This window comes from Protomyctophum parallelum (assembly GCF_964188405.1).
Source record: "Protomyctophum parallelum genome assembly, chromosome: 3".
Taxonomy (NCBI): domain Eukaryota; kingdom Metazoa; phylum Chordata; class Actinopteri; order Myctophiformes; family Myctophidae; genus Protomyctophum; species Protomyctophum parallelum.
In genome coordinates, this window is record NC_139698.1 from 23,503,557 (window position 1) to 23,528,479 (window position 24,923).

The following is a 24,923-nucleotide window of genomic DNA, read 5'->3' on the forward strand; positions in this document are numbered from 1 at the left end:
GCTTTTCTTGCATACTTTGCCTGCTTTTGCAACCTAACCCCGCCCCCACATTTCTGACCTCCTGCTCCCGCCCACAGCAATATTTGGATACAGTACAGTACTTAATCCAGAGCGACATACAGTAAAGCAAGAACTAAAACATGGTAATACATAAAATGCATCAAAATAGTCATTATGAATCTATAAGAACATAACAGTTGAACTATCTATATAGTGAAACTATACGTATACACTATAGTGCTAAAAAACTATCAAAGTTACTTAAGTTTAGCCTTTGCATATGCCTGTAAGGTCGCTGAGGCTAGGGCAAGTGCTACATTGCAAGCAGATGACCCTATAAGACGGGAACCCCTTTTTGGTGTTTTTACCCTATAAGACGGGAACCCTTTTTGGTGTTTTTACCCTATAAGACCGGCACCCCTTTTTGGTGTTTTTACCCTATAAGACCGGCACCCCTTTTTGGTGTTTTTACCCTATAAGACGGGAACCCCTTTTTGGTGTTTTTACCCTATAAGACGGGAACCCCTTTTGGTGTTTTTACCCTATAAGACGGGAACCCTTTTTGGTGTTTTTACCCTATAAGACGGGAACCCCTTTTTGGTGTTTTTACCCTATAAGACGGGAACCCCTTTTTGGTGTTTTTACCCTATAAGACGGGAACCCCTTTTTGGTGTTTTTACCCTATAAGACGGGAACCCCTTTTTGGTGTTTTTACCCTATAAGACGGGAACCCTTTTTGGTGTTTTTACCCTATAAGACGGGAACCCCTTTTTGGTGTTTTTACCCTATAAGACGGGAACCCCTTTTTGGTGTTTTTACCCTATAAGACGGGAACCCTTTTTGGTGTTTTTACCCTATAAGACGGGAACCCTTTTTGGTGTTTTTACCCTATAAGACGGGAACCCTTTTTGGTGTTTTTACCCTATAAGACGGGAACCCCTTTTTGGTGTTTTTACCCTATAAGACGGGAACCCCTTTTTGGTGTTTTTACCCTATAAGACGGGAACCCCTTTTTGGTGTTTTTACCCTATAAGACGGGAACCCTTTTTGGTGTTTTTACCCTATAAGACGGGAACCCCTTTTTGGTGTTTTTACCCTATAAGACCGGAACCCTTTTTGGTGTTTTTACCCTATAAGACGGGAACCCCTTTTTGGTGTTTTTACCCTATAAGACGGGAACCCTTTTTGGTGTTTTTACCCTATAAGACGGGAACCCCTTTTTGGTGTTTTTACCCTATAAGACCGGCACCCCTTTTTGGTGTTTTTACCCTATAAGACGGGAACCCCTTTTTGGTGTTTTTACCCTATAAGACGGGAACCCCTTTTGGGGTTCTTGTCACTATGTACATAACAGTAGGCCTATATAACAGCACAACATTTTTTGAAAATTTGTAATAAATATTATTACGGTTAAATTAATAAAGCAGATGCATACACCTGTCTGTCAGTAACAACGTTCTGAAATGATGACCTCCTCCTCCTCCATGTTTGTTTCCATTTTTGTCAGTAACAATTGAGAAATGTCGGACCGTTGCTTTGCTTTTGCTTTTGTTACCTCCTGCCTTGGTGGTATAACTGAAGAGTCTCCTTACATAATGAACGACATAGTGTATCTGTATATATAGCATTATGAAACAGAGCTCTTCAGTTGCTATTAAGCCAAACAGTGTTGTTTTTGGCAACAAATCTCTCTTGAATAGTTTCCATTTAGTTGGATCTCTTGTCCACTAGTCCCTTCCTAGCATCTTAGTCTAGTTTTTAGCTGTTGACAAAATTGTCAATACATTTAGTTTTAGTCTTTAGTTTTCATTTAGTTTCCATTTAGTTTTCGTCAGTGACAAAAGGTAGTCGACGGACATTTTTCGTCTTGGCTTTAGTCGACAAAAACAACACTGAAGCCAATGTGTCTTTCTGAAACGGAATGCACAGGGGTCATCAATATGTATATACAGATTATATATTTTCTGTTTTACACACACATTATAATCGTATTATCTTGATCATAATCCCCAATTACCGAACGTCAAGTCAGCACGGTTTCTTCAGAATATGTATGACACTTATTCACTATGATGACACTACGGCATATTAGGAGTCCCAACAAATACCAGTGATTAGGTAACTCTGAGAGTCTACAAATGGTAACCAAATGGACCCCATAAAAGGGATTCCTTTGTCACTCTTATGTGTTTCTGGTAATATTATTGTCCACTCATTTTAGTATGTCCGTGGGGCAACATTGAAAAATTTGACAAAAAGAATGTCCACCATAACAAGCCATACATTACATCATGGCGATGACCCCTGGGAATGCAACACTGTCTTTATGCTCTGAATGGTGACCTTCCGTGGCCTTTCCGGGGATGGGATTCTAGACTATAGTTCCATGTGGCGGTTGAATGGAGGATGCTGCTGACACGGTTGTGTTCCCGGTGTCGGGTGTCTGATCTGATCCCCGGGCTGTGTCCTGTCCCGTCCTGTGCTGTGTGTGTGTGTGTGTGTGTGTGTGTGTGTGTGTGTGTGTGTGTGTGTGTGTGTGTGTGTGTGTGTGTGTGTGTGTGTGTGTGTGTGTGTGTGTGTGTGTGTGCGTGTGCGTGTGCGTGTGTGCGTGCGTGCGTGCGTCAGGGGGAGCTGGAGAGACAACTTCTGCAGGCCAACCCCATCCTCGAGGCCTTCGGGAACGCCAAGACGGTCAAGAACGACAACTCCTCCAGATTTGTAAGAACATCATGGGGGGGTTTATTTACGTTAGATATAGTTTCAGTTGAATGAATGACACAAAAAACACTGAAATTAACAGTGGTAGAAAGTAACTAAGTACATTTATGTATACTGTACTTAAGTACAATTTTGAGGTATTTGCACTTTACTTGAGTATTTCCAATTTCCAGTACTTTTGCTTCTACTCCACTACATCTCAGAGACAAACATTGTACTTTTACTTTAATATTGTACATTTATTTGAAAACTTGCTATAGTTACATTTTTAATTCTAATTACAAAACCTGCACTACCCACTTCGGCCCTACATTTCGGCCATTGGGAAAAAGCCGATCTACAAGCTCACAATGCGTCGCGATGCGACGCATTGTGAGCTTGTAGATCGGCTATTTTCTAAAGATGTTTGTAACAGCGGCTGTGTCCTCGTTGGTCTCTGCATTGGCTCATGGGGGAGATAACGGGAACCTCCTCTGGGCTGATTACACGCTATACTCACTGTGAGGTGTCACATGTCAACATGGTGTTGTCTCTGTCTGTGTCAGAGAGGAGGCATGTGACCATCCACAGCCTGCACACTGTGCGTGTGTGTGTGTGTGTGTGTGTGTGTGTGTGTGTGTGTGTGTGTGTGTGTGTGTGTGTGTGTGTGTGTGTGTGTGTGTGTGTGTGTGTGTGTGTGTGTGTGTGTGTGTGTGTGTGTGTGTGTGTGTGTGTGTGTGTGCGCGCGGTGCGTGTCGCATGCATGGGGCGGATTGGTATTGAATGCAGCGTACAATGAGCATTGACAATGACTATGGAACTTTGACAAAAAATTGGAATCAACTAAAGTCTTGTGGCCAAGTTTGTTTGAGCAAGAACAGAAAAAGGAGCAAATAGAATCAGAACCAGTCATGAAGAGGGAGAGAGAAAGATTCCGTGAACAAAGAGGGCAAGCATACACTACCTGAAAAAACATGTCTTTCTACACTTAACTCCTCTTTGGAGGCATGACTTTGACTAAGCAGCATGTGCTGTGTGCAGAACTTCAGCCATCAGGGCGTCCTGTACACATTCTTCCATTGGAGATGATGGGTGCAGGGGAGCTTCACCATTTGCTGAAACCTGAAACCATTTTGGTGCTAGGCGGCAGGGACGTGCAGAGAGCGCTAGAGAGGCATGTGGCTGAAATCCCTGTAAGAGGGCACTTTTGAACAAAAACAGCGAAAATCCCGTAAAGCGCAACCCAGCACTCTTTAGCTATAGTGGAGATGCGGTGTGTACGACATGGATTTCTAAACGCAAAATACTGTGTTTTTGTTCAGGAGACTTTGGGAAAAAAAGCAATTCACCTGAATGCTGCATGGCAAGGAAAGGAGTGGCATTAGCATTTATTTCACCATAGTAAATGCTGCTGTACATTTGTGGTCTGGAAAGGGCAGTTGTTTTACAGACGGGTAAAAGGGCAGTTGTTTTACAGACGGGTAAAAGGGCATGTTTAAAATGTGTGCACGTCCCTGGTAGGCGGGGCGTGAGGCCTGTGATATTTGCAGATTTTAATATCTATATGCTTTGAGACCCTTTTGCCCCCTACTGTTTATGTGGGGAAAACTTAAACAAGCTATTAACGTGTTTGGAGGTGACTTTTAGCATGTTATCAAGTGAACATTAAATAAACTGTCCTTTCTCTTCAGGGTAAATTCATCCGGATTAATTTCGATGTGGCGGGCTACATCGTCGGTGCCAACATTGAGACCTGTATCCTTTGCAGAAGGATTGAGTGCATATTGACAGATATGTTAGATAAGATGACATTTTTAACTGTACTGTAATAGACAATCAATCAATCCACTGATGTATTCAACCACCGTTTACAATGGTGCACAGTGTATTTTCAGAAGTATATAAGTTGTACTGAGAACTGAGAAGATGGAGTAAATAGTCCACTGTTATACTCAGTTTTACCATGAATAAAATGACTGAGCCTAAAGTGACATGCCAGAGAGAGATTTAGATCATACTTGGGTATGATGTGTTAACAGTGTTGATTACGTCGACTAAAACTAAGACGAAAAATGTTCGTCGACTACCTTTTTTCACTGACAAAACTGAAATAAAAACTAAGCCATGCTGACTAAAACTATGACTAAATATTTTTGTCGATAAAAACTAGACTAAAATGTTAGAATGGGACTAGTGGACAAGAGATCCAGTATAAGTCATTTTACACTTGGTTGCATGCTGAAAATAGCCGATGTACAAGCTCAGGCAAGTGTAAAACCAGCCATTACGACGTCATCAAGGCCCGCCAAAATACAATTTAGTCGACTAAATCAACTGTACATTTATTCGACTAAAACTAGACTAACACTAAAACACTAAAATGTGACTAAAACTAAAATGAAGTTTCATTCCAAAGACTATACTAGACTAAACTAAAATAGAAATTTGCTGCCAAAAACAAACGCTGTGTGCTAATGCTTCTGTGGCTGATCCTGACCTGTGAGATCCAGACCTGCTAGAGAAGTCTCGGGCCATCCGCCAGGCCAAGGACGAGAGGACCTTCCATGTGTTCTACCAGATGCTGTGTGGAGCGTCAGAGGAGATGAGAGGTGAGAGATGGAGGGAGGGAACACTATAGTGTTGCAGTCTCGCCCCCTCGAGAGACCCGGAAAATAATGACCCTTTCATTTTCCTCATAAGACTTTTCAAAAAGTATTTATTTAAAAGGCGTTTACGCCACGGCGGACAAAGCCAAGTGGAGTCGTGACAAATCATGACAATGAAACACAATGTTGTGGGCCGAACAAATGATTAGAAAGAAGAAGAAAAACTGCACTTTTTTCTTCTTCTTTGTAAGTATTTCTTTGGTCCAAAATATTGTGTTTGCAACTCGAGTTGTGACAAAATAATTACGACGCTTATGGGGAAAAGGCATCGGGAATTATTTCCTGGGCCTGGCGTCGTCATGAGAGGGGGCGGGACTGCGACCCTAGTCTATACTGTACATCAGTGGTTCCCAAAGTGGGCTCCGGGGACCCCCAGGGGTCCCTGAGGGAGTTCCAGGGGGTCTCCGCAGCTAAATGATAATTTGGAACCAAAGATCAAGGCAGGACTGTGTATGCCTTGATCCCGCCTCAGTGGGACATGTCCCGCGTACCAGTGGGACATGTCCCGCGTACCAGTGGGACATGTCCCGCGTACACCAGCACAGCTACAGGTGCCAAAATGTATCGATTTCTGACGCGCCTGTCTGACGTCATGTCCTGTCATCTCCCCTCTCATTGGGTGTCCATCCACAGCGGAGTTGTTGCTGGGCGGCGCCGACGAGTACCGCTTCCTGAGCCAGGGCTCCGTGCCTCTGCCGGGCCAGAGCGACGCCGAGAACTTCACTCAGACCATGGACTCCATGACCATCATGGGCTTCAACAAGGAGGAGTCCGTCTGTAAGATATGATGGGAATTATAAATCATCATTAAAGAATATATAGTCCAGTCATGCTGTACATTTGAAACGGTGGCACATTTAGCCTCTCTCAAGGCTAAATGTATCTTAGGGCAATAATATGTTTTTGACTCATTTACTTATGGATACAATTAAGCATTGTAAACACTGTTTCTAAAAGCACACGTATGCATGTATTTATAGTGCGTGTCTGCTGCACGCGTTGCGCACATGCACGCAAATACGCATGCATGCATGTGTGCGAGCACGTGTCTTATGGGTCCCCCCACTTCTAAAGAGGCAGAGCTGGAGGTGGCTGAGTTGAGGATGATTTTCATTAGGAGTGACAACTAAGGTTTGACAGCATCTAGAATTAGACTCTAATGTAGTCATTTCAGGTTAGAAGGCTTGGGGATGGGCACCCCACTAGCCTAGTGGTCCAGATAGATACAGATAATGTATTGTATATGTATATGTATAGCCGTAAGAGGAAGAAGACTTTAAGCACCATAAACTCTGTGATACGATGAAATAGCAAAAAATAGCCGACCTAAAAGAAAGTGGTGAGCTTGGAAAAGAATGCCTACATACAGTAGCCCGGTTGAAAGTGGTTCAATTAGAACAGTGTTAAAAATGTACATGCACAAAATCAGATCATACGGTATATTGTCTATACTGTACAAACACAGCAGCAACTGTTCTGTTTCTTTCTTGCATTGTCTGTCTGTGCTGTCTGTGGATATAGCCATGTTGAAGGTGATCTCGGCCGTGCTCCAGTTCGGGAACATCTCGTTCACCAAGGAGAAGAACCAGGACCAGGCCTCCATGCCTGACGACACGGCGGCCCAGAAGCTGTGTCACCTGCTGGGCATCAGCGTGCTGGAGTTCTCCAGGGCCATCCTCACGCCCAGGATCAAAGTGGGACGGGAGTACGTCCAGAAGGCCCAGACCAAAGAACAGGTGAGTTTGTCCTGTCCTGTCTGTCTGTCTGTCTGTCTGTCTGTCTGTCTGTCTGTCTGTCTGTCTGTCTGTCTGTCTGTCTGTCTGTCTGTCTGTCTGTCTGTCTGTCTGTCTGACTGTCTGTCCGTCTGTGAAAAGTGAGATCTGTCTATACATTTTGAACTATCTATCTATCTATCTATCTATCTATCTATCTATCTATCTATCTATCTATCTATCTATCTATCTATCTATCTATCTATCTATCTATCTATCGATCAATCTTTATTTATCAGTAAATCTTATATACATCTTATTATCTTATATATATCTTATCTTATATATCAGTTCATCTACTGTTCATCTACTGTACTGTAGTTCTTGATTCTATTATTTTTCTTTCTCACTTTCTCTCTCTACCTGCCTCCCCCCTCATTTTGCCACCTCTTGAATTCTGTCTCTCTCTCTCTGTCTCTGTCTCTCTCTCTGTCTCTGTCTCTGTCTCTCTGTCTGGCTCTCTCTCCGTCCCTCGCTCCAGGCTGACTTCGCCATAGAAGCTCTGGCTAAGGCTACGTACGAGCGTCTGTTCAGATGGCTGGTCCACAGAATCAACAGAGCTCTGGACCGCAGACAGAGACAGGGAGCGTCTTTCATCGGCATCCTGGACATCGCTGGCTTTGAGATCTTCCAGGTGTGTGTGGGAGTGTGTGTGTGTGTGTGTGCCCACATGGTGTGCGTGCTTGTGTGTGTGTGTGTGTGCGTGTGTGCATGCGTGCAGCCGTGCATACTATATCTGTTTGTTGTACTGTATGTGTATCGCACATTATGGGCAGAAACCTTGTGTCTCCATATTTCATTTTATTTTTACTCTAATTAGCTCCTTTTCACTTTAATCAGCGCCCTACTTCATCATACAACAGTGTCTATAGCAGATCCACACACTCGCAACTCCTCACTCGCTACTACTATTATTATTATTTGTAAATAATAAGAAAAGAACGGTTTTGGACATTCAAGGTTTTCTAAACGAATTAACCCATTTTGGGACGGGAACCCCTTTTTGGTGTTAGCATTATGTTATAATATAGCTATTGAAAAATAGATCTACAAGCTCATAGCGCGCCACCGAGTGGCGCGCTACGAGCTTGTAGGTCTGTTTTTTTTTTTTAAATCGAAGAACGACTGACACACGGAAACGTAGCTTTTTCAGAAAACTGTCAGGATTTTAGAAGACAATTTTAGAACCCAAGGTCAAAACGGGTCAAATGAATGACGGCGCTTCTTCTCTCCCGTCGTGCTCCCCCAGCTGAACTCGTTTGAGCAGCTGTGCATCAACTACACCAACGAGAAGCTGCAGCAGCTGTTCAACCACACCATGTTCATCCTGGAGCAGGAGGAGTACCAGCGGGAGGGCATCGAGTGGAACTTCATCGACTTCGGCCTCGACCTGCAGCCCTGCATCGACCTCATAGAGAGACCGGTACGTAACGCTGCGCACACACACGCACACACACGCACGGTCGCACACACCCACAGCCCTGCGACCTCATAGACAGCCAGTGGTTCCCAAACTGCCCCGGGACCCAAAACTAGTGAAAACAGCAGATCGGTTATTTTCACTACTTCTTTTAACATTCTTTTTCTATAATTTATGGAATGTCTATTTTTTCAAGAAATTAGTTTAAAAAAAATCATTTAATTTGGTATTTATTCATGAAAACTTTAGCTTTTTTTTGTGTGTTTTATTTAAATTATAATAACTAAAAACTAAATGTATAGGAAACAAAAAAACTAAAGGTCCCGTTACCGCCTATGGCAGGGGTGGGAAACTTTGACGATAGAGGGCCCACTATAGTTCCACACTCACTCCAGAGGGCCACTATAGTTCCACACTCACTCCAGAGGGCCACTATAGTTCCACACTCTTTCCAGAGGGCCACTATAGTTCCACACTCACTCCAGAGGGCCACTATAGTTCCACACTCACTCCAGAGGGCCACTATATTTCCATACTCACTCCAGAGGGCCACTATAGTTCCATACTCACTCCAGAGGGGCCACATTGCATATTACTGTCGTAGCAAAAATAGCCGATCTACAAGCTCAAAACACGTCGCAGTGCGTATTTTTGCTATATTTGAATTGAAATCCTGATTTTTTTGGGGGTATTTCTTTATTGGAATCCAGAAAAGTTAAATTTTTATTTAATTTCAAATGCCTTTTATTATGAACTTTTTTTTTTTTTTTTAAGATATTTTTTTTGCGGCTTACGCCTTTTATTGATTTTTTAAGGGACAGATAGTAGGCTGACAGGAAACGGGAGAGAGATGGGGGGATGACATGCGGTAAAGGCCGTGTCGGGTTCGGGAGTCGAACCCGCGGCACACCGCGACTGGATCACCAGTCCGGTGCCCAGACCGTTACGCTATTTATTATGAACTTTAAGAACTAAATACAAATTCATTGGACATTAAAAAAAACAAATAACATTATAATACTATTCATATATTAATTTACTCATATATTAATTTAGACTGAAGTAATTCAAGCGGGTCATGTTTGCATGTTTGGAATTCTAACAGATGAAATCAATAATATATCAGTATTCCGATATTAATCTGAGGGTTAAGGGAAGGTGGGGGTCGCATGTGGCCCCCGGGCCGCCAGTTGCCCATGTATGGCCTATATGGTAACGGGAGGTACAATGTGTACAATGCAGAATTGATACTTTTACTTGAGTGAGTACTTTTCCCACCACTGATATTTGGAACTTGTTTCCATATATGACTGACTGGGCCTCTTAACGTCACTGCTCCTCCCCCCCCCCCCCCCCCCCCCTGCGTATATAGGCCCACCCACCTGGGCCTCTTAACGTCACTGCTCCTCCCCCCCCCTGCGTGTATAGGCCCACCCACCTGGGCCTCTTAACGTCACTGCTCCTCCCCCCCCCCCTGCGTATATAGGCCCACCCACCTGGGCCTCTTAACGTCACTGCTCCTCCCCCTCCCTGCGTATATAGGCCCACCCACCTGGGCCTCTTAATGTCACTGCTCCTCCCCCTCCCTGCGTATATAGGCCCACCCACCTGGGCCTCTTAACGTCACTGCTCCTCCCCCTCCCTGCGTATATAGGCCCACCCACCTGGGCCTCTTAACGTCACTGCTCCTCCCCCCCCCTGCGTATATAGGCCCACCCACCTGGGCCTCTTAACGTCACTGCTCCTCCCCCTCCCTGCGTATATAGGCCCACCCACCTGGGCCTCTTAACGTCACTGCTCCTCCCCCTCCCTGCGTATATAGGCCCACCCACCTGGGCCTCTTAACGTCACTGCTCCTCCCCCTCCCTGCGTATATAGGCCCACCCACCTGGGCCTCTTAATGTCACTGCTCCTCCCCCTCCCTGCGTATATAGGCCCACCCACCTGGGCCTCTTAACGTCACTGCTCCTCCCCCTCCCTGCGTATATAGGCCCACCCACCTGGCGTGCTGGCCCTATTGGACGAGGAGTGCTGGTTCCCGCGGGCGACGGACCGCTCCTTTGTGGACAAGCTGTCAGGTGAGCAAGGCGGCCATCCCAAGTTCTTCAAACCTCGGCAGCCACGGCAGGAGGCCGACTTCTCCATCATTCACTACGCTGGCAAGGTATATACACCTCCGTCAACACACCTTTTGTTTATGAAGGCCATTGTTTTTTTTAAAGATGGAGTGCCGTGATTTTTTTGATCAGGTATTATTATTATATAAGGAGGATTTTATTCCCGAAAAACTGTACAGTATTTGTTAAAATGTCGTTTTTATGTGGACACGCCCCAGCAGTTCATTAAGTATGCCTGGTTTGCCTGGTGGATGGTGATGGGTGGTGATCCACCTGAACTGAAGCCGCACCCACAGCTGTTGTATGATAAAGGAGGAGGGGTTAAGGGAGGGGATGATATTGTGATGTCACTATATCACTTTTTTTTCATTGGCACGTTGGACTGTCAAGGTTTCAGCCTCCAGAAAGAAACCCTAAATACAAAGGGAAGACATCATTGCACATAACAACCACACCAAGGAGTCTAATGAAGTACTGTCACCTCATAAACACATGGCATACAGTAACAACCACACCAAGGGGTCTACTGAAGTACTGTCACCTCATAAACACATGACATACAGTAACAACTACACTAAGGGGTCTACTGAAGTACTGTCACCTCATAAACACATGACATACAGTAACAACCACACCAAGGAGTCTAATGAAGTACTGTCACCTCATAAACACATGGCATACAGTAACAACCACACCAAGGGGTCTACTGAAGTACAGTCACCTCATAAACACATCACATACAGTAACAACTACACTAAGGGGTCTACTGAAGTACTGTCACCTCATAAACACATGACGTACAGTAACAACCACACCAAGGGGTCTACTGAAGTACTGTCACCTCATAAACACATGGCATACAGTAACAACCACACCAAGGGGTCTACTGAAGTACTGTCACCTCATAAACACATGACATACAGTAACAACCACACCAAGGGGTCTACTGAAGTACTGTCACCTCATAAACACATGACATACAGTAACAACCACACCAAGGGGTCTACTGAAGTACTGTCACCTCATAAACACATGACATACAGTAACAACCACACTAAGGGGTCTACTGAAGTACTGAAGTAAATAACGGCACCCCATCTTTAAAGATTTTATTTCGTAGCTGTGTGAGTTATTATCAGTGTGATGCTCAAAAACATTTTGCCAAAATAAACCTGTAATTCAACACTAGTACCGTATACTGTATGTCTCAATGATAAAATATCCTTTGTGTTTTTGGCTCCTTCCTGCCTGAAAGCCAAACGCACAAACAGGTCTTGGTGATTATGGTAGTAAGATATGCCAGATTATTTTTTATTTTTTTAATGAAAACTATGCCTTTACATGCTAAGATAACGTGTGTAGACCTGTGTTCTGCTGCCATATACGACAGCTCTGTAATGCTGTCTCGCAATTTGTATCTCCATTGCTCCTCTCCTCTCCTCTCCTCTCCTCTTCCTCGTCCCGCCCCCCAGGTGGACTATAAGGCAGACGATTGGCTAGTGAAGAACATGGATCCGCTGAATGACAACGTGGCGTCTCTCCTTCACCAATCCTCTGATAGCTTCATCTCTGAGCTCTGGAGAGAGGGTAAGAGATATGATACTCTGAGCTCTGGAGAGAGGGTAAGAGATATGAGATGAGATGAGAAAAATGTTATTCGTTTATGAAATGCGTGGTTCAGGGAAGCAGCAGAGCAGAAGCAACAGGAAAATAAATGTCATAAATCCTATAGAATATATCTTTTTCACAGACACAATAATATCTTATTTTTTGTTGTAATTTATCTCATCTCTGGTATTATTTCAATCCTTTGTCTCCCGGTTGAAGTGGTATTAACACATTATTTATCTCTCCCCTCTTTCTCTGCCGACTTACTGCTTCCTCTCGCTGCCTGCGCATCGCTCCGTTTCTCTCCCTTCTCCTTCTCTCCTCTGTTCCTCTGCTTGCACTCACCTCTCTCTTTTTCTCTTCTCTTCTCTTCTCTTCTCTTCTCTTCTCTTCTCTTCTCTTCTCTTCTCTTCTCTTCTCTTCTCTTCTCTTCTCTTCTCTTCTCTTCTCTTCTCTTCTCTTCTCTTCTCTTCTCTTCTCTTCTCTTCTCTTCTCTTCTCTTCTCTGTTCCTCTGCTTGCACTCACTACTACTTTCTACTACGTTCTTTTCTCACATCATTTTTGCCAATGTAAACTCTTCTCTTCTCTTCTCTTCTCTTCTCTTCTCTTCTCTTCTCTTCTCTTCTCTTCTCTTCTCTTCTCTTCTCTTCTCTTCTCTTCTCTTCTCTTCTCTTCTCTTCTCTTCTCTTCTCTTCTCCATCATTCCTCTTCTCTTTCTTCTTTAACTTTGCTCTGTAATCATTCCTGCTTTATCTCTCTCTCTCTCTCTCTCTCTCTCTCTCTCTCTCTCTCTCTCTCTCTCTCTCTCTCTCTCTCTCTCTGTTGCACTCTGTGTGTGTTCCTCCTTCCTCCTGTGGTCTCAGACATTCAGACTCTTCCTCGTGTCTACTTCTTTGACTCCTATGCCACGCTACAAGCTAATGGCTCCGACAGTAGGTTTCTCTCTCTCCTCCTTACTAAGCCTAATTTAAACTTCGGCCGCACAACCACGTCACTTGACGTAAAAAAAGAAAAAAAAGTTCAAAATCAGTTCAGTTGTTATATTCAAGCGGCAATGAAGTATAAATTAGCTGCCCCTTCTTGCTTCCCTCCCCATCCTTCATCCTTTGTGTGCCCCCGTTTTGGAATGGCGTGTCTTGTTTCTTTTGTTTTGTGTTTGTTTATTAGTTAGTTATAGCGTTTGTATCATTCATATAGCTAGTAGCTGGTTTGTTTGCTCTTTGCTCTGTATTGTTTGTAGTGCAGTTCTGTGTTTGCAGTGTGATGTACAGTAGCTCAATTACTTCAAGATCAGAGAATTGTCACCTTGGATGTTCTAATCTAAAGAACACAGATATACTTAGCATACGTACTGTAAGTACATACATATATCAAGATATCATCATAAGCAGTCTCTCAAGGCGGTCATGTTGGCTCCCACACTTCTTTAAAACGCTTCTGCCTGAGTCTGTACTTGGGAAGCTATGAAAATGAGTTGAAAATAAATGATGCACATGTCATGTGAATCCCCCCACTTCTGTTTTGCCTGTGCAGCCACGCAAAACATATGTAACTCCTACTGTAAACCACATTAGTCGAACCTTGGCATTATTATTATTATTATTAGCATTATTGCTTAGCCACATTATTGCTTAGCAGAAATGGAAATTCAAAAACATATTTGAAAGACTTATTATACTTTTTTAAATAAACAAATAAATAAAGTAAGATATATTTTTAAATGCATTAATTTTCATGCTCGACTACCCTTCCGTTCTGAAGAGCAGGTGAAGACTTCCTGCAATTACAGACTCTCTGTAGCATTGGAAGAATGTGGGAGAGATTTTATTGGACAATAACAAATACAAAACAGTACATGGTGCAGTCAAAGCATATTTATCCTAAAGGATAGCACCGAAAAAGACCTTGCGGTCTTGTTTCCATTCGGGGCCCATGCATTCATTCACAAGTTACAATGAATGCATTACATTACATGTGAATTACAATGAATACAAGATGACAGTAATCGAGATACCTCAAAAAACATGATACATTTTGATAGTATAGTCTCTACAATGTAGTCGGTACATCACATACACATTGTATTCAGGAGGATCACACTGCACACATAGAGACCCATATAATAGTCCATTTGGTCCTATTTGCACACTTGCAGAGTTACAGACCTGTAAAGGTCCATTTGGTGCCTATAACTCTCACTCATTGAGAACAGGTGGTTGTACAGTGTGTGTGTTGTGTGCTTCTGAATGGCGTCCGGATTCTCCTTCTTCCGTCACTTCAGCATCATCGCTATGCAGCAGTGGTGGAAAGTAACTGAGTACTTTTACTTAAGTACTGTACTTAAGTACGATTTTGAGGTATTCGTACTTTACTTGAGTATTTCCAATACTTCTACTCCACATCATTGTGAGCTTGTAGATCAGCTATTTTCAATAGATTTTGTACACATTTTGAACTTGTGAAATGGGACATTCTGCAACATGAGTACTTTTACTTTTAGTACTTTAAGTACATTTTGATGCCGATACTTTTGTACTTTTACTCAAGTACATTTTCAATTCCGTACTTTTACATGTAACGAAGTAGTTCTAAATTGCAGTATTGGTACTTTTACTTAAGTAAAACAATTGAGTACTTTTTCCACCACTGCTATGCAGTATGCACAGTTGCACACACAGACGCACGTGCACGCACGCACGCACACGCACACACACAGACACACACACACACACACACACACACACACACACACACACAGAGAGACCATGCAGAGGAGTTTGGCAAGCGGAGGTCCATAACTGGCTCCAATAGTCCCGGGGCGACAGACAGACAGACGGTGTCTGTTGTCCCCGGGCGACAGACAGACACACAGTGTCTGTTGTCCCGGGGCAACAGACAGACAGACAGTGTCTGTTGTCCCGGGGCAACAGACAGACAGACAGTGTCTGTTGTCCCGGGGCAACAGACAGACAGACAGTGTCTGTTGTCCCGGGGCAACAGACAGACAGACAGACAGTGTCTGTTGTCACACAACGACACAACGTGATGTCGAAACGACGGCGTGGAACAAACATGGCGTCGTCTTGTGTCCCGCAGCAACGAACGCACCACTCTGCTCTGTCAAACCCAGTTTTGCCAAACACTCTCTATATATTTATGCACTTGATAAAACACATTCATCACTATTGATGTAATGTAACTGAGAAATGTACCCCTCATTCTGTGTGTGTATGTGTATGTGTATACGTACATGTCTGTGCGATTGTGCGTGCGTGTATGTGTGTTTGACGTGTGTGTGTGTGCGTGCACGCGTCCAGTGGAGAGGATCGTGGGCCTCGACCAGGTGTCGTCGGGGGGGGACAACAGCGCCCCCTTGCCGTTCGGCGCGGCCGGCCTGAAGACCAAGAAGGGCATGTTCCGCACGGTGGGGCAGCTCCACAAGGAGTCCCTCACCAAGCTGATGGCCACGCTGAGGAACACCAACCCCAACTTCCTGCGCTGCATCATCCCCAACCACGAGAAGAGGGTGAGACACTGAATGAGGACCTTATAACCTGACCTGAGATCAGATTCTAAAAAATGTCGACTTCTACATCCTGACAGTTTTCTGAAAAGGCTGTTTCTATGTCAGTCGTTTTTCCGATTTTTCAAAAATAGCAGACCTACAAGCTTGTAGCTATGAGCTTGTAGATCTGCTATTTTTCAATAGCTAAAGCATAGCATAATGCTAACACCAAAAGGGGTTCCTGCCTAAAATGGGTTATTAGAGACGGCACATAATGGCCGAATTTGTCATTGCAGCTCGAGCCAGCGCTGGTTCCGTTGACTGTCGTTGCGCACGTTCATGTTATTGGGTCCATGACACGTGAACGCTATGTTTCATACGTGAACGTGCGCAAACGGCGCAATGATAGTCAACGGCAGCGTGTTCATGCAGTGTTTGGGTCCAATCCATCCCAGAATGCACTCTGTTCCTACCCGGAAGGAGGAGTGAAATCGCCTCATGCGCTTTTAGAGCAACTTAATGCAAGTGGATGGGAGGAGATCGGCTATTTTTTCGCCACGACACGACAGTAATGTGCAATGTGGCCCCTCTGGAGGGAGTGTGGAAGTATAGTGGCCCTCACAATCTTCAAAGTTGCCCACCCCTGGTATACACTATGGAGTGCTATGTCTACATAAAATGCTATCTAAGTTACAAAAAATGTTACAGAGAAATGCACTTGAGACAGTGAGTAATATGCGTTTCCAGTTCAAATCTGGGGGAGAATTAAAGTTGCAGTTGTGTTATTATCAAAGCAAGCATAACAACGAACTAACCTCCACTCCCCCCCCCCCCCTCTCTCTCTCTCTCTCTCTCTCTCTGTCTCTCTCTCCCACTAGGCTGGTAAGCTGAGTCCTCACCTGGTCCTGGACCAGTTGAGGTGTAACGGTGTCCTGGAGGGAATCCGCATCTGCCGGCAGGGCTTCCCCAACCGCATCCCCTTCCAGGAGTTCAGACAGAGGTGTGTGTGTGTGCGTGCGTGCTTGTGCGTTTGCACGCTTGCTTGCGTGCGTGTGCGTGAACTAGAATGATAGAATGCACTGTACATTTTGATGTTGACTAGAACAGTATATTCTAGCCATCACACTTTGTGTCTCATGTGCTTGGGCAGATCTCTCAGTTCGCAGTGTTGTCTCTCTCTCTCTCTCTCTCTCTCTCTCTCTCTCTCTCTCTCACACAATCACAATGTGACCAATGTTTCTGTTTCCAGGTATGAGATCCTGACGCCCAACGCCATTCCTCGCACCTTCATGGACGGAAAGCACGCGTCAGAGCTCATGGTGAGTGCGTGTCACACGTGTATCTGTTACGTACACATCACCACCGGCATCCACACTCACACTGTGTAAGCAGACCTACACACCACCGGCATCCACACTCACACTGTGTAAGCAGACCTACACACCACCGGCATCCACACTCACACTGTGTAAGCAGACCTACACACCCCACCGGCATCCACACTCACACTGTGTAAGCAGACCTACACACCACCGGCATCCACACTCACACTGTGTAAGCAGACCTACACACCACCGGCATCCACACTCACACTGTGTAAGCAGACCTACACACCACTGGCATCCACACTCACACTGTGTAAGCAGACCTACACACCACCGGCATCCACACTCACACTGTGTAAGCAGACCTACACACCACCGGCATCCACACTCACACTGTGTAAGCAGACCTACACACCACCGGCATCCACACTCACACTGTGTAAGCAGACCTACACACCACCGGCATCCACACTCACACTGTGTAAGCAGATAGGAGGTTTAGTCTCTCGCTTAACCACTTAACATCACATTATATCACATGACATTACATGCATATCACTGAAGACAGAAACCACTTAAATTTTATTTTAACCACTTTATCTTTTATTTTGATTTAAAATGTATTTTTTTCATAAATCAGTGCTATTGAAGGAACAACCTTTACGTCTGTGTGGGTTGTACAATATTGAACCAATGAAAAGTATAAAGTATATAAGTAGTTTGTGGTGAGGGGACACGGCGAGAACATGCAAACTCCACACAGAAAGGCCCTTTTGCTTGTATATGTGTATGTGATGTGGATGTTTGTAAAGTATGTCTTGTCTTTAAACCTGAAAATGTATAAATAAAATTGTAAAAAAAAAAGAAAGGGTATGGTATAGGCACTGATGACGCTGAGGAGGACAGAACACGCCCCCGGTGGGAATCTAACCCGGGACCTTCTAGCTGTGAGGCGACAGCACCTCACAGCTAAAAGGTCAATTTATTTCATAATTGTGAAAACAGCCGACCATGTAGATCGTGTACCGTTGATTTGAAACGATGTTTGTTTGTTTGTTTGTAGATCAGTGCGTTGGAGCTGGACAGGAACCTGTTCCGCGTGGGTCAGAGCAAGGTGTTCTTCCGGGCCGGAGTCCTGGCCCACCTGGAGGAGGAGAGGGACCTGAAGATCACCGACACCATCATCCGCTTCCAGAGCGCCTCCAGGGGCTACCTGGCCCGCAGGTACCGTACCATCACTTATTATATACTGTATAGTGTATACTGTATACCATCACCCGCTTCCAGAGCGCCTCCAGGGGCTACCTGGCCCGCAGGTACCATCACTTATTATATACTGTATAGTCTATATCTATAGTATACAGTATACACTAGTGTGGGTGATGGTATACACTGTATACCATCACCCGCTTCCAGAGCGCCTCCAGGGGCTACCTGGCCCGCAGGTACCATCACTTATTATATACTGTATAGTCTATATCTATAGTATACAGTATACACTAGTGTGGGTGATGGTATACAACTATACACTGTATACCATCACCCACTTCCAGAGCGCCTCCAGGGGCTACCTGGCCCACAGGTGCGATCACTTATCTCTCTAATAGCACTGCTTCCCAAAACACTGGGTCGGAACCAATTTGTGGGTCATGGGTACATTTTATGGGTCCCTTTGTTTTTCTGTTTCCTACAAAAATGAAATCAAATAATTTTGAAACATTAAAAAATAAAACATACCCCAAAAAGAAAAAGAAAAAGAAACTCCATGAATTAGAAAACAAAATCTTTCAGAAGTAGTGGATCTGCTATTTTCATTAGTTTGGGTCTTATGATGGGATAAAAAAAATGTTACAAATATATATTTTCCAACTACAAATCGAAAGCTTTATTAATATACCGTAAGATGTGAATTATACACTATGTTCACTTTATATCTTTCTTGGATTGGCAGCATGTCTGAGAGGTCATTTTGACCGTTTAGTTTTTTACATTTTGAAGTTGATTATCTTTGGCCCATGAAACTTTCAGAAGGTTCCCCTTCCATGACCACCATCATCCATCACCATTCCATCATCTCAGAAACATGTTCTAAATATGAATTTAAGCGCATGCTACTTCTGTCTGGTTTTACTTCAGACATGTTAGTTAACAGGTGTACTGTGGGGTTTTGTTCTCAGTAATGCCATTTGAAGCGCTGGTTTAACAAACATACAAATTAACTTTAGTCTTTTCACTCAAAACTATCATTTAACTAACACGCCTCCCTGCCTGTCTTGATTTGCTTTACTGTATTAGTCCAGCAGAGGGTGCTCAAAGCACCAAAACAAACTTGGGCTGTGAGTGTGAAACAGCCTTGCAGCTCAATCATGCACACCTCTCTTATGTTGCCTTTTTTTTAAAACCCAAGACTGGCATGCTATTTGCATTTTTGCAAATGAGTACAAAATCACTTAATTTACTAAATCCAGAAGCTGTTGTGATGTATTGACACTAGTGACATCTAGTGACATACATATCATGTGTTTATTTGCTTTTCCTGTACATGTATTAGTTGCTAATTGATTGCTGTATTCCTGTCACCTGTTCAGGTGCTACCTAAAGAAACAACAGCAGCTCAGTGCTCTCAGAGTGATGCAGAGAAACTGTGCCGCCTACCTCAAACTCAGGAACTGGCAGTGGTGGAGGCTGTTCACTAAGGTATACAGGACACATTCAATCATGCAGCAACATGTTTCACTATATAATGGTGATGTTTCATCAAGGTACTAACTGGACATGTTAAAATTATACAGAAATGATCCAGTTTCACTGGTCAAAATTATATTTTATTTATCGCCAAAAAAGTTATAAATAATAATAATGTCCCGAAGGATATTCATCTTCACAGTCACGCAACAAAACAAGCACAGAAAAACACATTGCCAGAACAAAACATAAACATGAGGTCCCCAATGTACACAGAACCATCCTATCGGAGAGGCAGTCCTTTCTCAATTTAGTGCATGAGTCTAAAGCCAAAACCCACAGCAGTTGCAACTCCTTGCAACGAAAGGTCAACCACACCAGTGCAATTCAAGGAGTTGCATTGGTGTGATTGACCTCAAAACGAATGCAGGCTTATTTGCATCAGTGTGATGGCCTTAATATGCAGCTTGAAATTGAACTTGGTGAAACCATGCAGTCGCCGTGACCTGACGGCTATTTAGATATTTGCAATTTACTGCTGGCAGTTAGGTGACCTTTGCCCCTTGCCCCCGTGACCTCCAGGTGAAGCCCCTGCTGCAGGTGACGCGGCAGGACGAGGAGATCCAGGTGAGGGAGGCGGAGCTTAAGAACGCTAAAGACAAGCTGGGCCTGGTGGAGCAGGACTATGTGGACCTGGACAGGAAACACACACAGGTTGGTGTCCATCCGTACACTGCTTACTGTACATACTGTATGTTCTGACATTCCAGTTCAATGGTTTTCGTTCAACCAGTGGTCTATGAGGATCGGTACCAGCCAGGTGGCACATCCATCCATCTTCAACCGCTTATCCGTAGTTGGGTCGCGGGGGCAACAGCTCCACAGACTTCCCTCTCCAGAGCAACATTAGTAACTTCCTCCTGGGGGATCGCTTCATATTTTCCAAATCACATATGGGTCAATAAAACGATAGCATACAAAATAGTGTATCTTATACCCCTCCTACCCCCAAAGTTCCCGCTCCGAAAGAGCCACAACCCGGGTATCTCGTACCATTAGCAAAAAACAAACAAAACAGACACATCAAAATAAGTCGATAGAAATGGCATATAGGAGGTCCGACAGACTGGACAAATGTATCCGGAAATGGGGAGGATACATAATGCATATTGCTGTCAGAGATCCCATTGTGGTGTGAGTGCAACTTCCCTTTCTCTCTTGTTTTCCTTGAATACAGTGTAAATTAATATTACCCAGGTGCAATGGCATTTCTTGTTCCCTTTTTTTTATTATTAATTTATTTTATTATTATTGTATTGTATTGTATTGTCTGTATTGTTTTATCTTTTCTGTAAAGATTTCGTTGTGTAATGTATTTATTATCTAGTTTTGTTTCATTTGTTGTCTTAATTGTTTGTGTGACTAAACTGAAAATGCAATAAAATTTTGAATCATAAAAAATAAATAAGACGATAGATACAATAGCGTGTACATAGCAACAAGAACGCCCAAAAGGGGTTCCCGTCCTGAATGGGTAGTAGGATATACATTATACAACAATAAAATAAAATAAAAATAAGAATAAAAATACACCAAATGTAGATGGTAAATCAATAGTAATTCCCATTCCGTGCGTGTCCCCATGCGTGCAGCTGCAGGAGGAGAAGGCGGTGCTGGCCGACCAGCTGCAGGCGGAGGCGGAGCTGTTTGCCGAGGCGGAGGAGATGCGCGCCCGGCTGGCCAGTAGGAAGCAGGAGCTGGAGGAGGTGCTGGGCGAGCTGGAGAGCCGATTGGAGGAGGAGGAAGAGAGGAGCACGCAGCTGACCAATGAGAAGAAACGAATGCAGCAGCACGTGCAGGTTCGACGAATCACTGCGACCGACATGACTATGTGAAATGAAAACGTCACCGGTTCGAACCAGTGGGAATCATTTCAAAGTGTCTTTGAGCCAGTCACTACTCACTAGTAACCTCACTTAAATGTACTGTAACGTGTAGTTAAATTATACACAAATAACTTACTTAACTACTTATAATATACGTCATTGCGCGGTTCTAAATAGCATAAATATAACATATAACATATAACATATAACATATAACATATAACATAAAAATCTCCTCTCCTCTCCTCTCCTCTCCTCTCCTCTCCTCTCCTCTCCTCTCCTCTCCTCTCCTCTCCTCTCCTCTCCTCTCCTCTCCTCTCCTCTCCTCTCCTCTCCTCTCCTCTCCTCTCCTCTCCTCTCCTCTCCTCTCCTCTCCTCTCCTCTCCTCTCCTCTCCTCTCCTCTCCTCTCCTCTCCAGGACCTGGAGGAGCAGCTAGAAGAGGAGGAGGGGGCCCGACAGCGCCTCCTGCTGGAGAAGGTGACTCTGGAGACCAAGGTGAAGAGTCTGGAGACAGAGATGCTGAACACCGGAGAGCAGAGAGACCGACTCAACAAGGTAGAGTGTGTGTGTGTGTGTGTGTGTGCGTTTGCGTGTGTGTGTGTGTGTGTGTGTGCGTGTGCGTGTGCTTACGTAGTATCGTGCCACATTAAAAAACAGTTTAAAGAAAATCAGACCTGTCACCTGTCTGAACTGAGTGGTGCTGTTGGGGTGTCTGACTATTGGTTGTCGGACTATTAGTTGTCGGACTATTGGTTGTCGGACTATTGGTTGTCTGACTATTGGTTGTCTGACTATCGGCTCTCAGCCTCCCACTCTCAGCTTCCCAAAAAACTCAGCTTCCCATCATGCACCTGTGCACAGTGTGCAGCTCAACAGCGCCACTTTGTCACCTGTTGGTACCCTAAACCATGCAGGGGTTCTCAACGTTTTTGGCTGGGGACCCCCGGAAATGCTTTGGCCATGTCTCGCGACCCCCGCCCCTCCCCCACCACCAATACAAACTGACTGCAAAAATATCCTTTAATATCAGAGAAAATATATCATGAATGAATACTGAAACCAGATATAATCATCATGGAAAGTTTATGCATGGACTATGTCTACTATGTAAACTTAACTGTAAACATTTTCCGGCCATTCAGTTAAAAAAAAACGTTTTTTTTATTATAATTTATGGAACCCCCCAAAGTAATTTTAGTTTTTTTTGTTCTTGCTTACTGTAAATCGCTCAAGACTAAGAGTGTCTGCCAAACGCCTATGAATTGTAAACTGTAATCGTTCCACTGTGTTCCTCTCCAGGAGAAGAAGCAGATGGAGGAGAGACTCAGCGAAGTGAGCGACCAGCTGACTGAGGAAGAGGAGAAGACCAAGAGTCTGAACAAGCTGAAGAATAAACAGGAGGCCAACATCGCCGACCTGGAGGGTATAAAACACACTGACGTAACACGTCTCATCAGCACTTCCATTCCTATTCGGAATTATTATAATTATTACTAGAATCGGGGATATAATGTCATCATCTACAATGCACAAGAAGACATTCTGGGCTCCATTTTCGTCACCGCTAAAACCCCTTATCCCTAAACTTCTTTGCCTTTTTTTTAAACTATTTTGAAAAACATTTTTTAATAGTTCAACTAGCCAATCTACATTGACACGTTGTCACCCTGTAGACTGGCCATTTTAACTATTCAAAAATATTTTGCAAAATAGTTTTAAAAATAAATTAAAAAAAAGGCAAAGAAGTTTAGGGATATAAGGGGGTTTAGCGGTGACGAAAATGGAGCCCTCTGTCTGGTCTGGTGCATCGTAGATCATTAGAGTTAGCGGAAAATGGAATATTTGGTTAAACTGATTCTCTTCACCGAATGTAATCTGATTTCATGATCCATGTTTTAACTGTGTGTGTGTGTGTGTGTGTGTGTGTGTGTGTGTGTGTGTGTGTGTGTGTGTGTGTGTGTGTGTGTGTGTGTGTGTGTGTGTGTGTGTGTGTGTGTGTGTGTGTGTGTGTGCGTGCGGCCTGCAGAGCGTCTGAAGCGCGAGGAGCAGGGCCGCTTGGAGCAGGAGAAGTGGAGGAGGCGCATGGAGAGCGAGTCTCAGGAGGCCCAGGAGCAGCTGTCAGACCTGGGCCTCCTCGCCGCCGAGCTCCGGGGCAGCCTGGCCCAGAAGGAGAAGGACATCACCTCCTTACAGGGGCGGTAAGGAGGACAGCGCACGCACGCACACACACGCACGCACGCACACACACGCACGCACGCACGCACCCACCCACACACGCACGCACACCAGTGTTGTTTTTGGCAGCAAATTTTGATTTTAGTTTTAGTCTTAGGGCTCCATTTTCGTCACCGCTAAACCCCTTATCCCTAAACTTCTTTACCTTTTTTTTTTTTACTATTTTGATAAACATTTTTGAATAGTTAAAATGGCCAGTCTACAAGCTCACAACATGTCAATGTAGATTGGACAATCTCTGAGAATAGCCGATCTACAGGCTCATTGTAAGCTTGTAGATCTGCTATTTTCAGAGTGTAAAATCGGCCATCGGCCATAGCGACGCTATCAAGGCCCGCCAACACACATTTAGGCAACTAAAATCTTTATGATATTTAAATCTACTAAACACTAAAATACTAGACGAAAATATGACACCAAATTAAACTTTACTCAAAAAAAAGACTACGACAAAAAAAATCACTATTTCACCTTCTCTCGTCGTTCGCCCTGCCTGCCCTGCCTTGCCTTGCAGGCTGGAGGAGGAGGGAGCGAGGCGCGCGGAGGCGCAGCGCGCCCTGCGGGAGGCGCTGTCGCAGGTGTCGGAGCTGAAGGAGGAGGTGGAGAACGAGCGGGGCATGAGGGAGCGGGCGGAGAAGCAGAGGAGAGACCTGGGAGAGGAGCTGGAGGCGCTGAGGACGGAGCTGGAGGACACGCTGGACACCACCGCCGCACAGCAGGAGCTCAGGTACGCTGTAGTCCTAGAGACACACACCCCCCGTCCCCCCCCTCTGGACCTGATTAGCTACACCTGGCCTTCAGGGCACTGCACCATGGATGCCCTACACCTCAGTATAATGGCTGTGCCCACCCAGGGCACCCCTCTGTGGATTCGTCTATACTGCTGAACAGCAGAAACTCGGGTACAGAGAGAGATGGAGGGGAGGGAGACGATGACGGATAAGAGAGAGGGGAGGAGGAGGAGGAGGCAGGGTGAGAGGAAGAGATGGCGGTAGGCGGACCCTA

At 44.5% G+C, this 24,923-nt stretch overlaps 1 protein-coding gene across 2 annotated transcripts in view; it reads left to right on the top strand.

The window, feature by feature from the left end:
* myh14 (myosin, heavy chain 14, non-muscle) overlaps window positions 1–24,923 on the top strand; it is an 86,137-nt gene that overhangs the window by 38,086 nt on the left and 23,128 nt on the right. For both annotated transcript variants that reach the window (XM_083761894.1, XM_083761895.1), the window contains exons 8-27: window positions 2,626–2,718; window positions 4,389–4,452; window positions 5,208–5,306; window positions 5,997–6,140; window positions 6,885–7,099; window positions 7,617–7,769; window positions 8,385–8,558; window positions 10,546–10,719; window positions 12,145–12,259; window positions 15,599–15,807; window positions 16,665–16,786; window positions 17,036–17,105; window positions 18,175–18,335; window positions 19,700–19,808; window positions 20,379–20,510; window positions 21,449–21,655; window positions 22,101–22,238; window positions 22,983–23,106; window positions 23,710–23,881; window positions 24,433–24,645. In XM_083761894.1, the coding sequence (XP_083618020.1) occupies window positions 2,626–2,718; window positions 4,389–4,452; window positions 5,208–5,306; window positions 5,997–6,140; window positions 6,885–7,099; window positions 7,617–7,769; window positions 8,385–8,558; window positions 10,546–10,719; window positions 12,145–12,259; window positions 15,599–15,807; window positions 16,665–16,786; window positions 17,036–17,105; window positions 18,175–18,335; window positions 19,700–19,808; window positions 20,379–20,510; window positions 21,449–21,655; window positions 22,101–22,238; window positions 22,983–23,106; window positions 23,710–23,881; window positions 24,433–24,645 (2,888 nt within the window). The remainder of the gene's footprint in view (window positions 1–2,625; window positions 2,719–4,388; window positions 4,453–5,207; window positions 5,307–5,996; window positions 6,141–6,884; window positions 7,100–7,616; window positions 7,770–8,384; window positions 8,559–10,545; window positions 10,720–12,144; window positions 12,260–15,598; window positions 15,808–16,664; window positions 16,787–17,035; window positions 17,106–18,174; window positions 18,336–19,699; window positions 19,809–20,378; window positions 20,511–21,448; window positions 21,656–22,100; window positions 22,239–22,982; window positions 23,107–23,709; window positions 23,882–24,432; window positions 24,646–24,923) is intronic.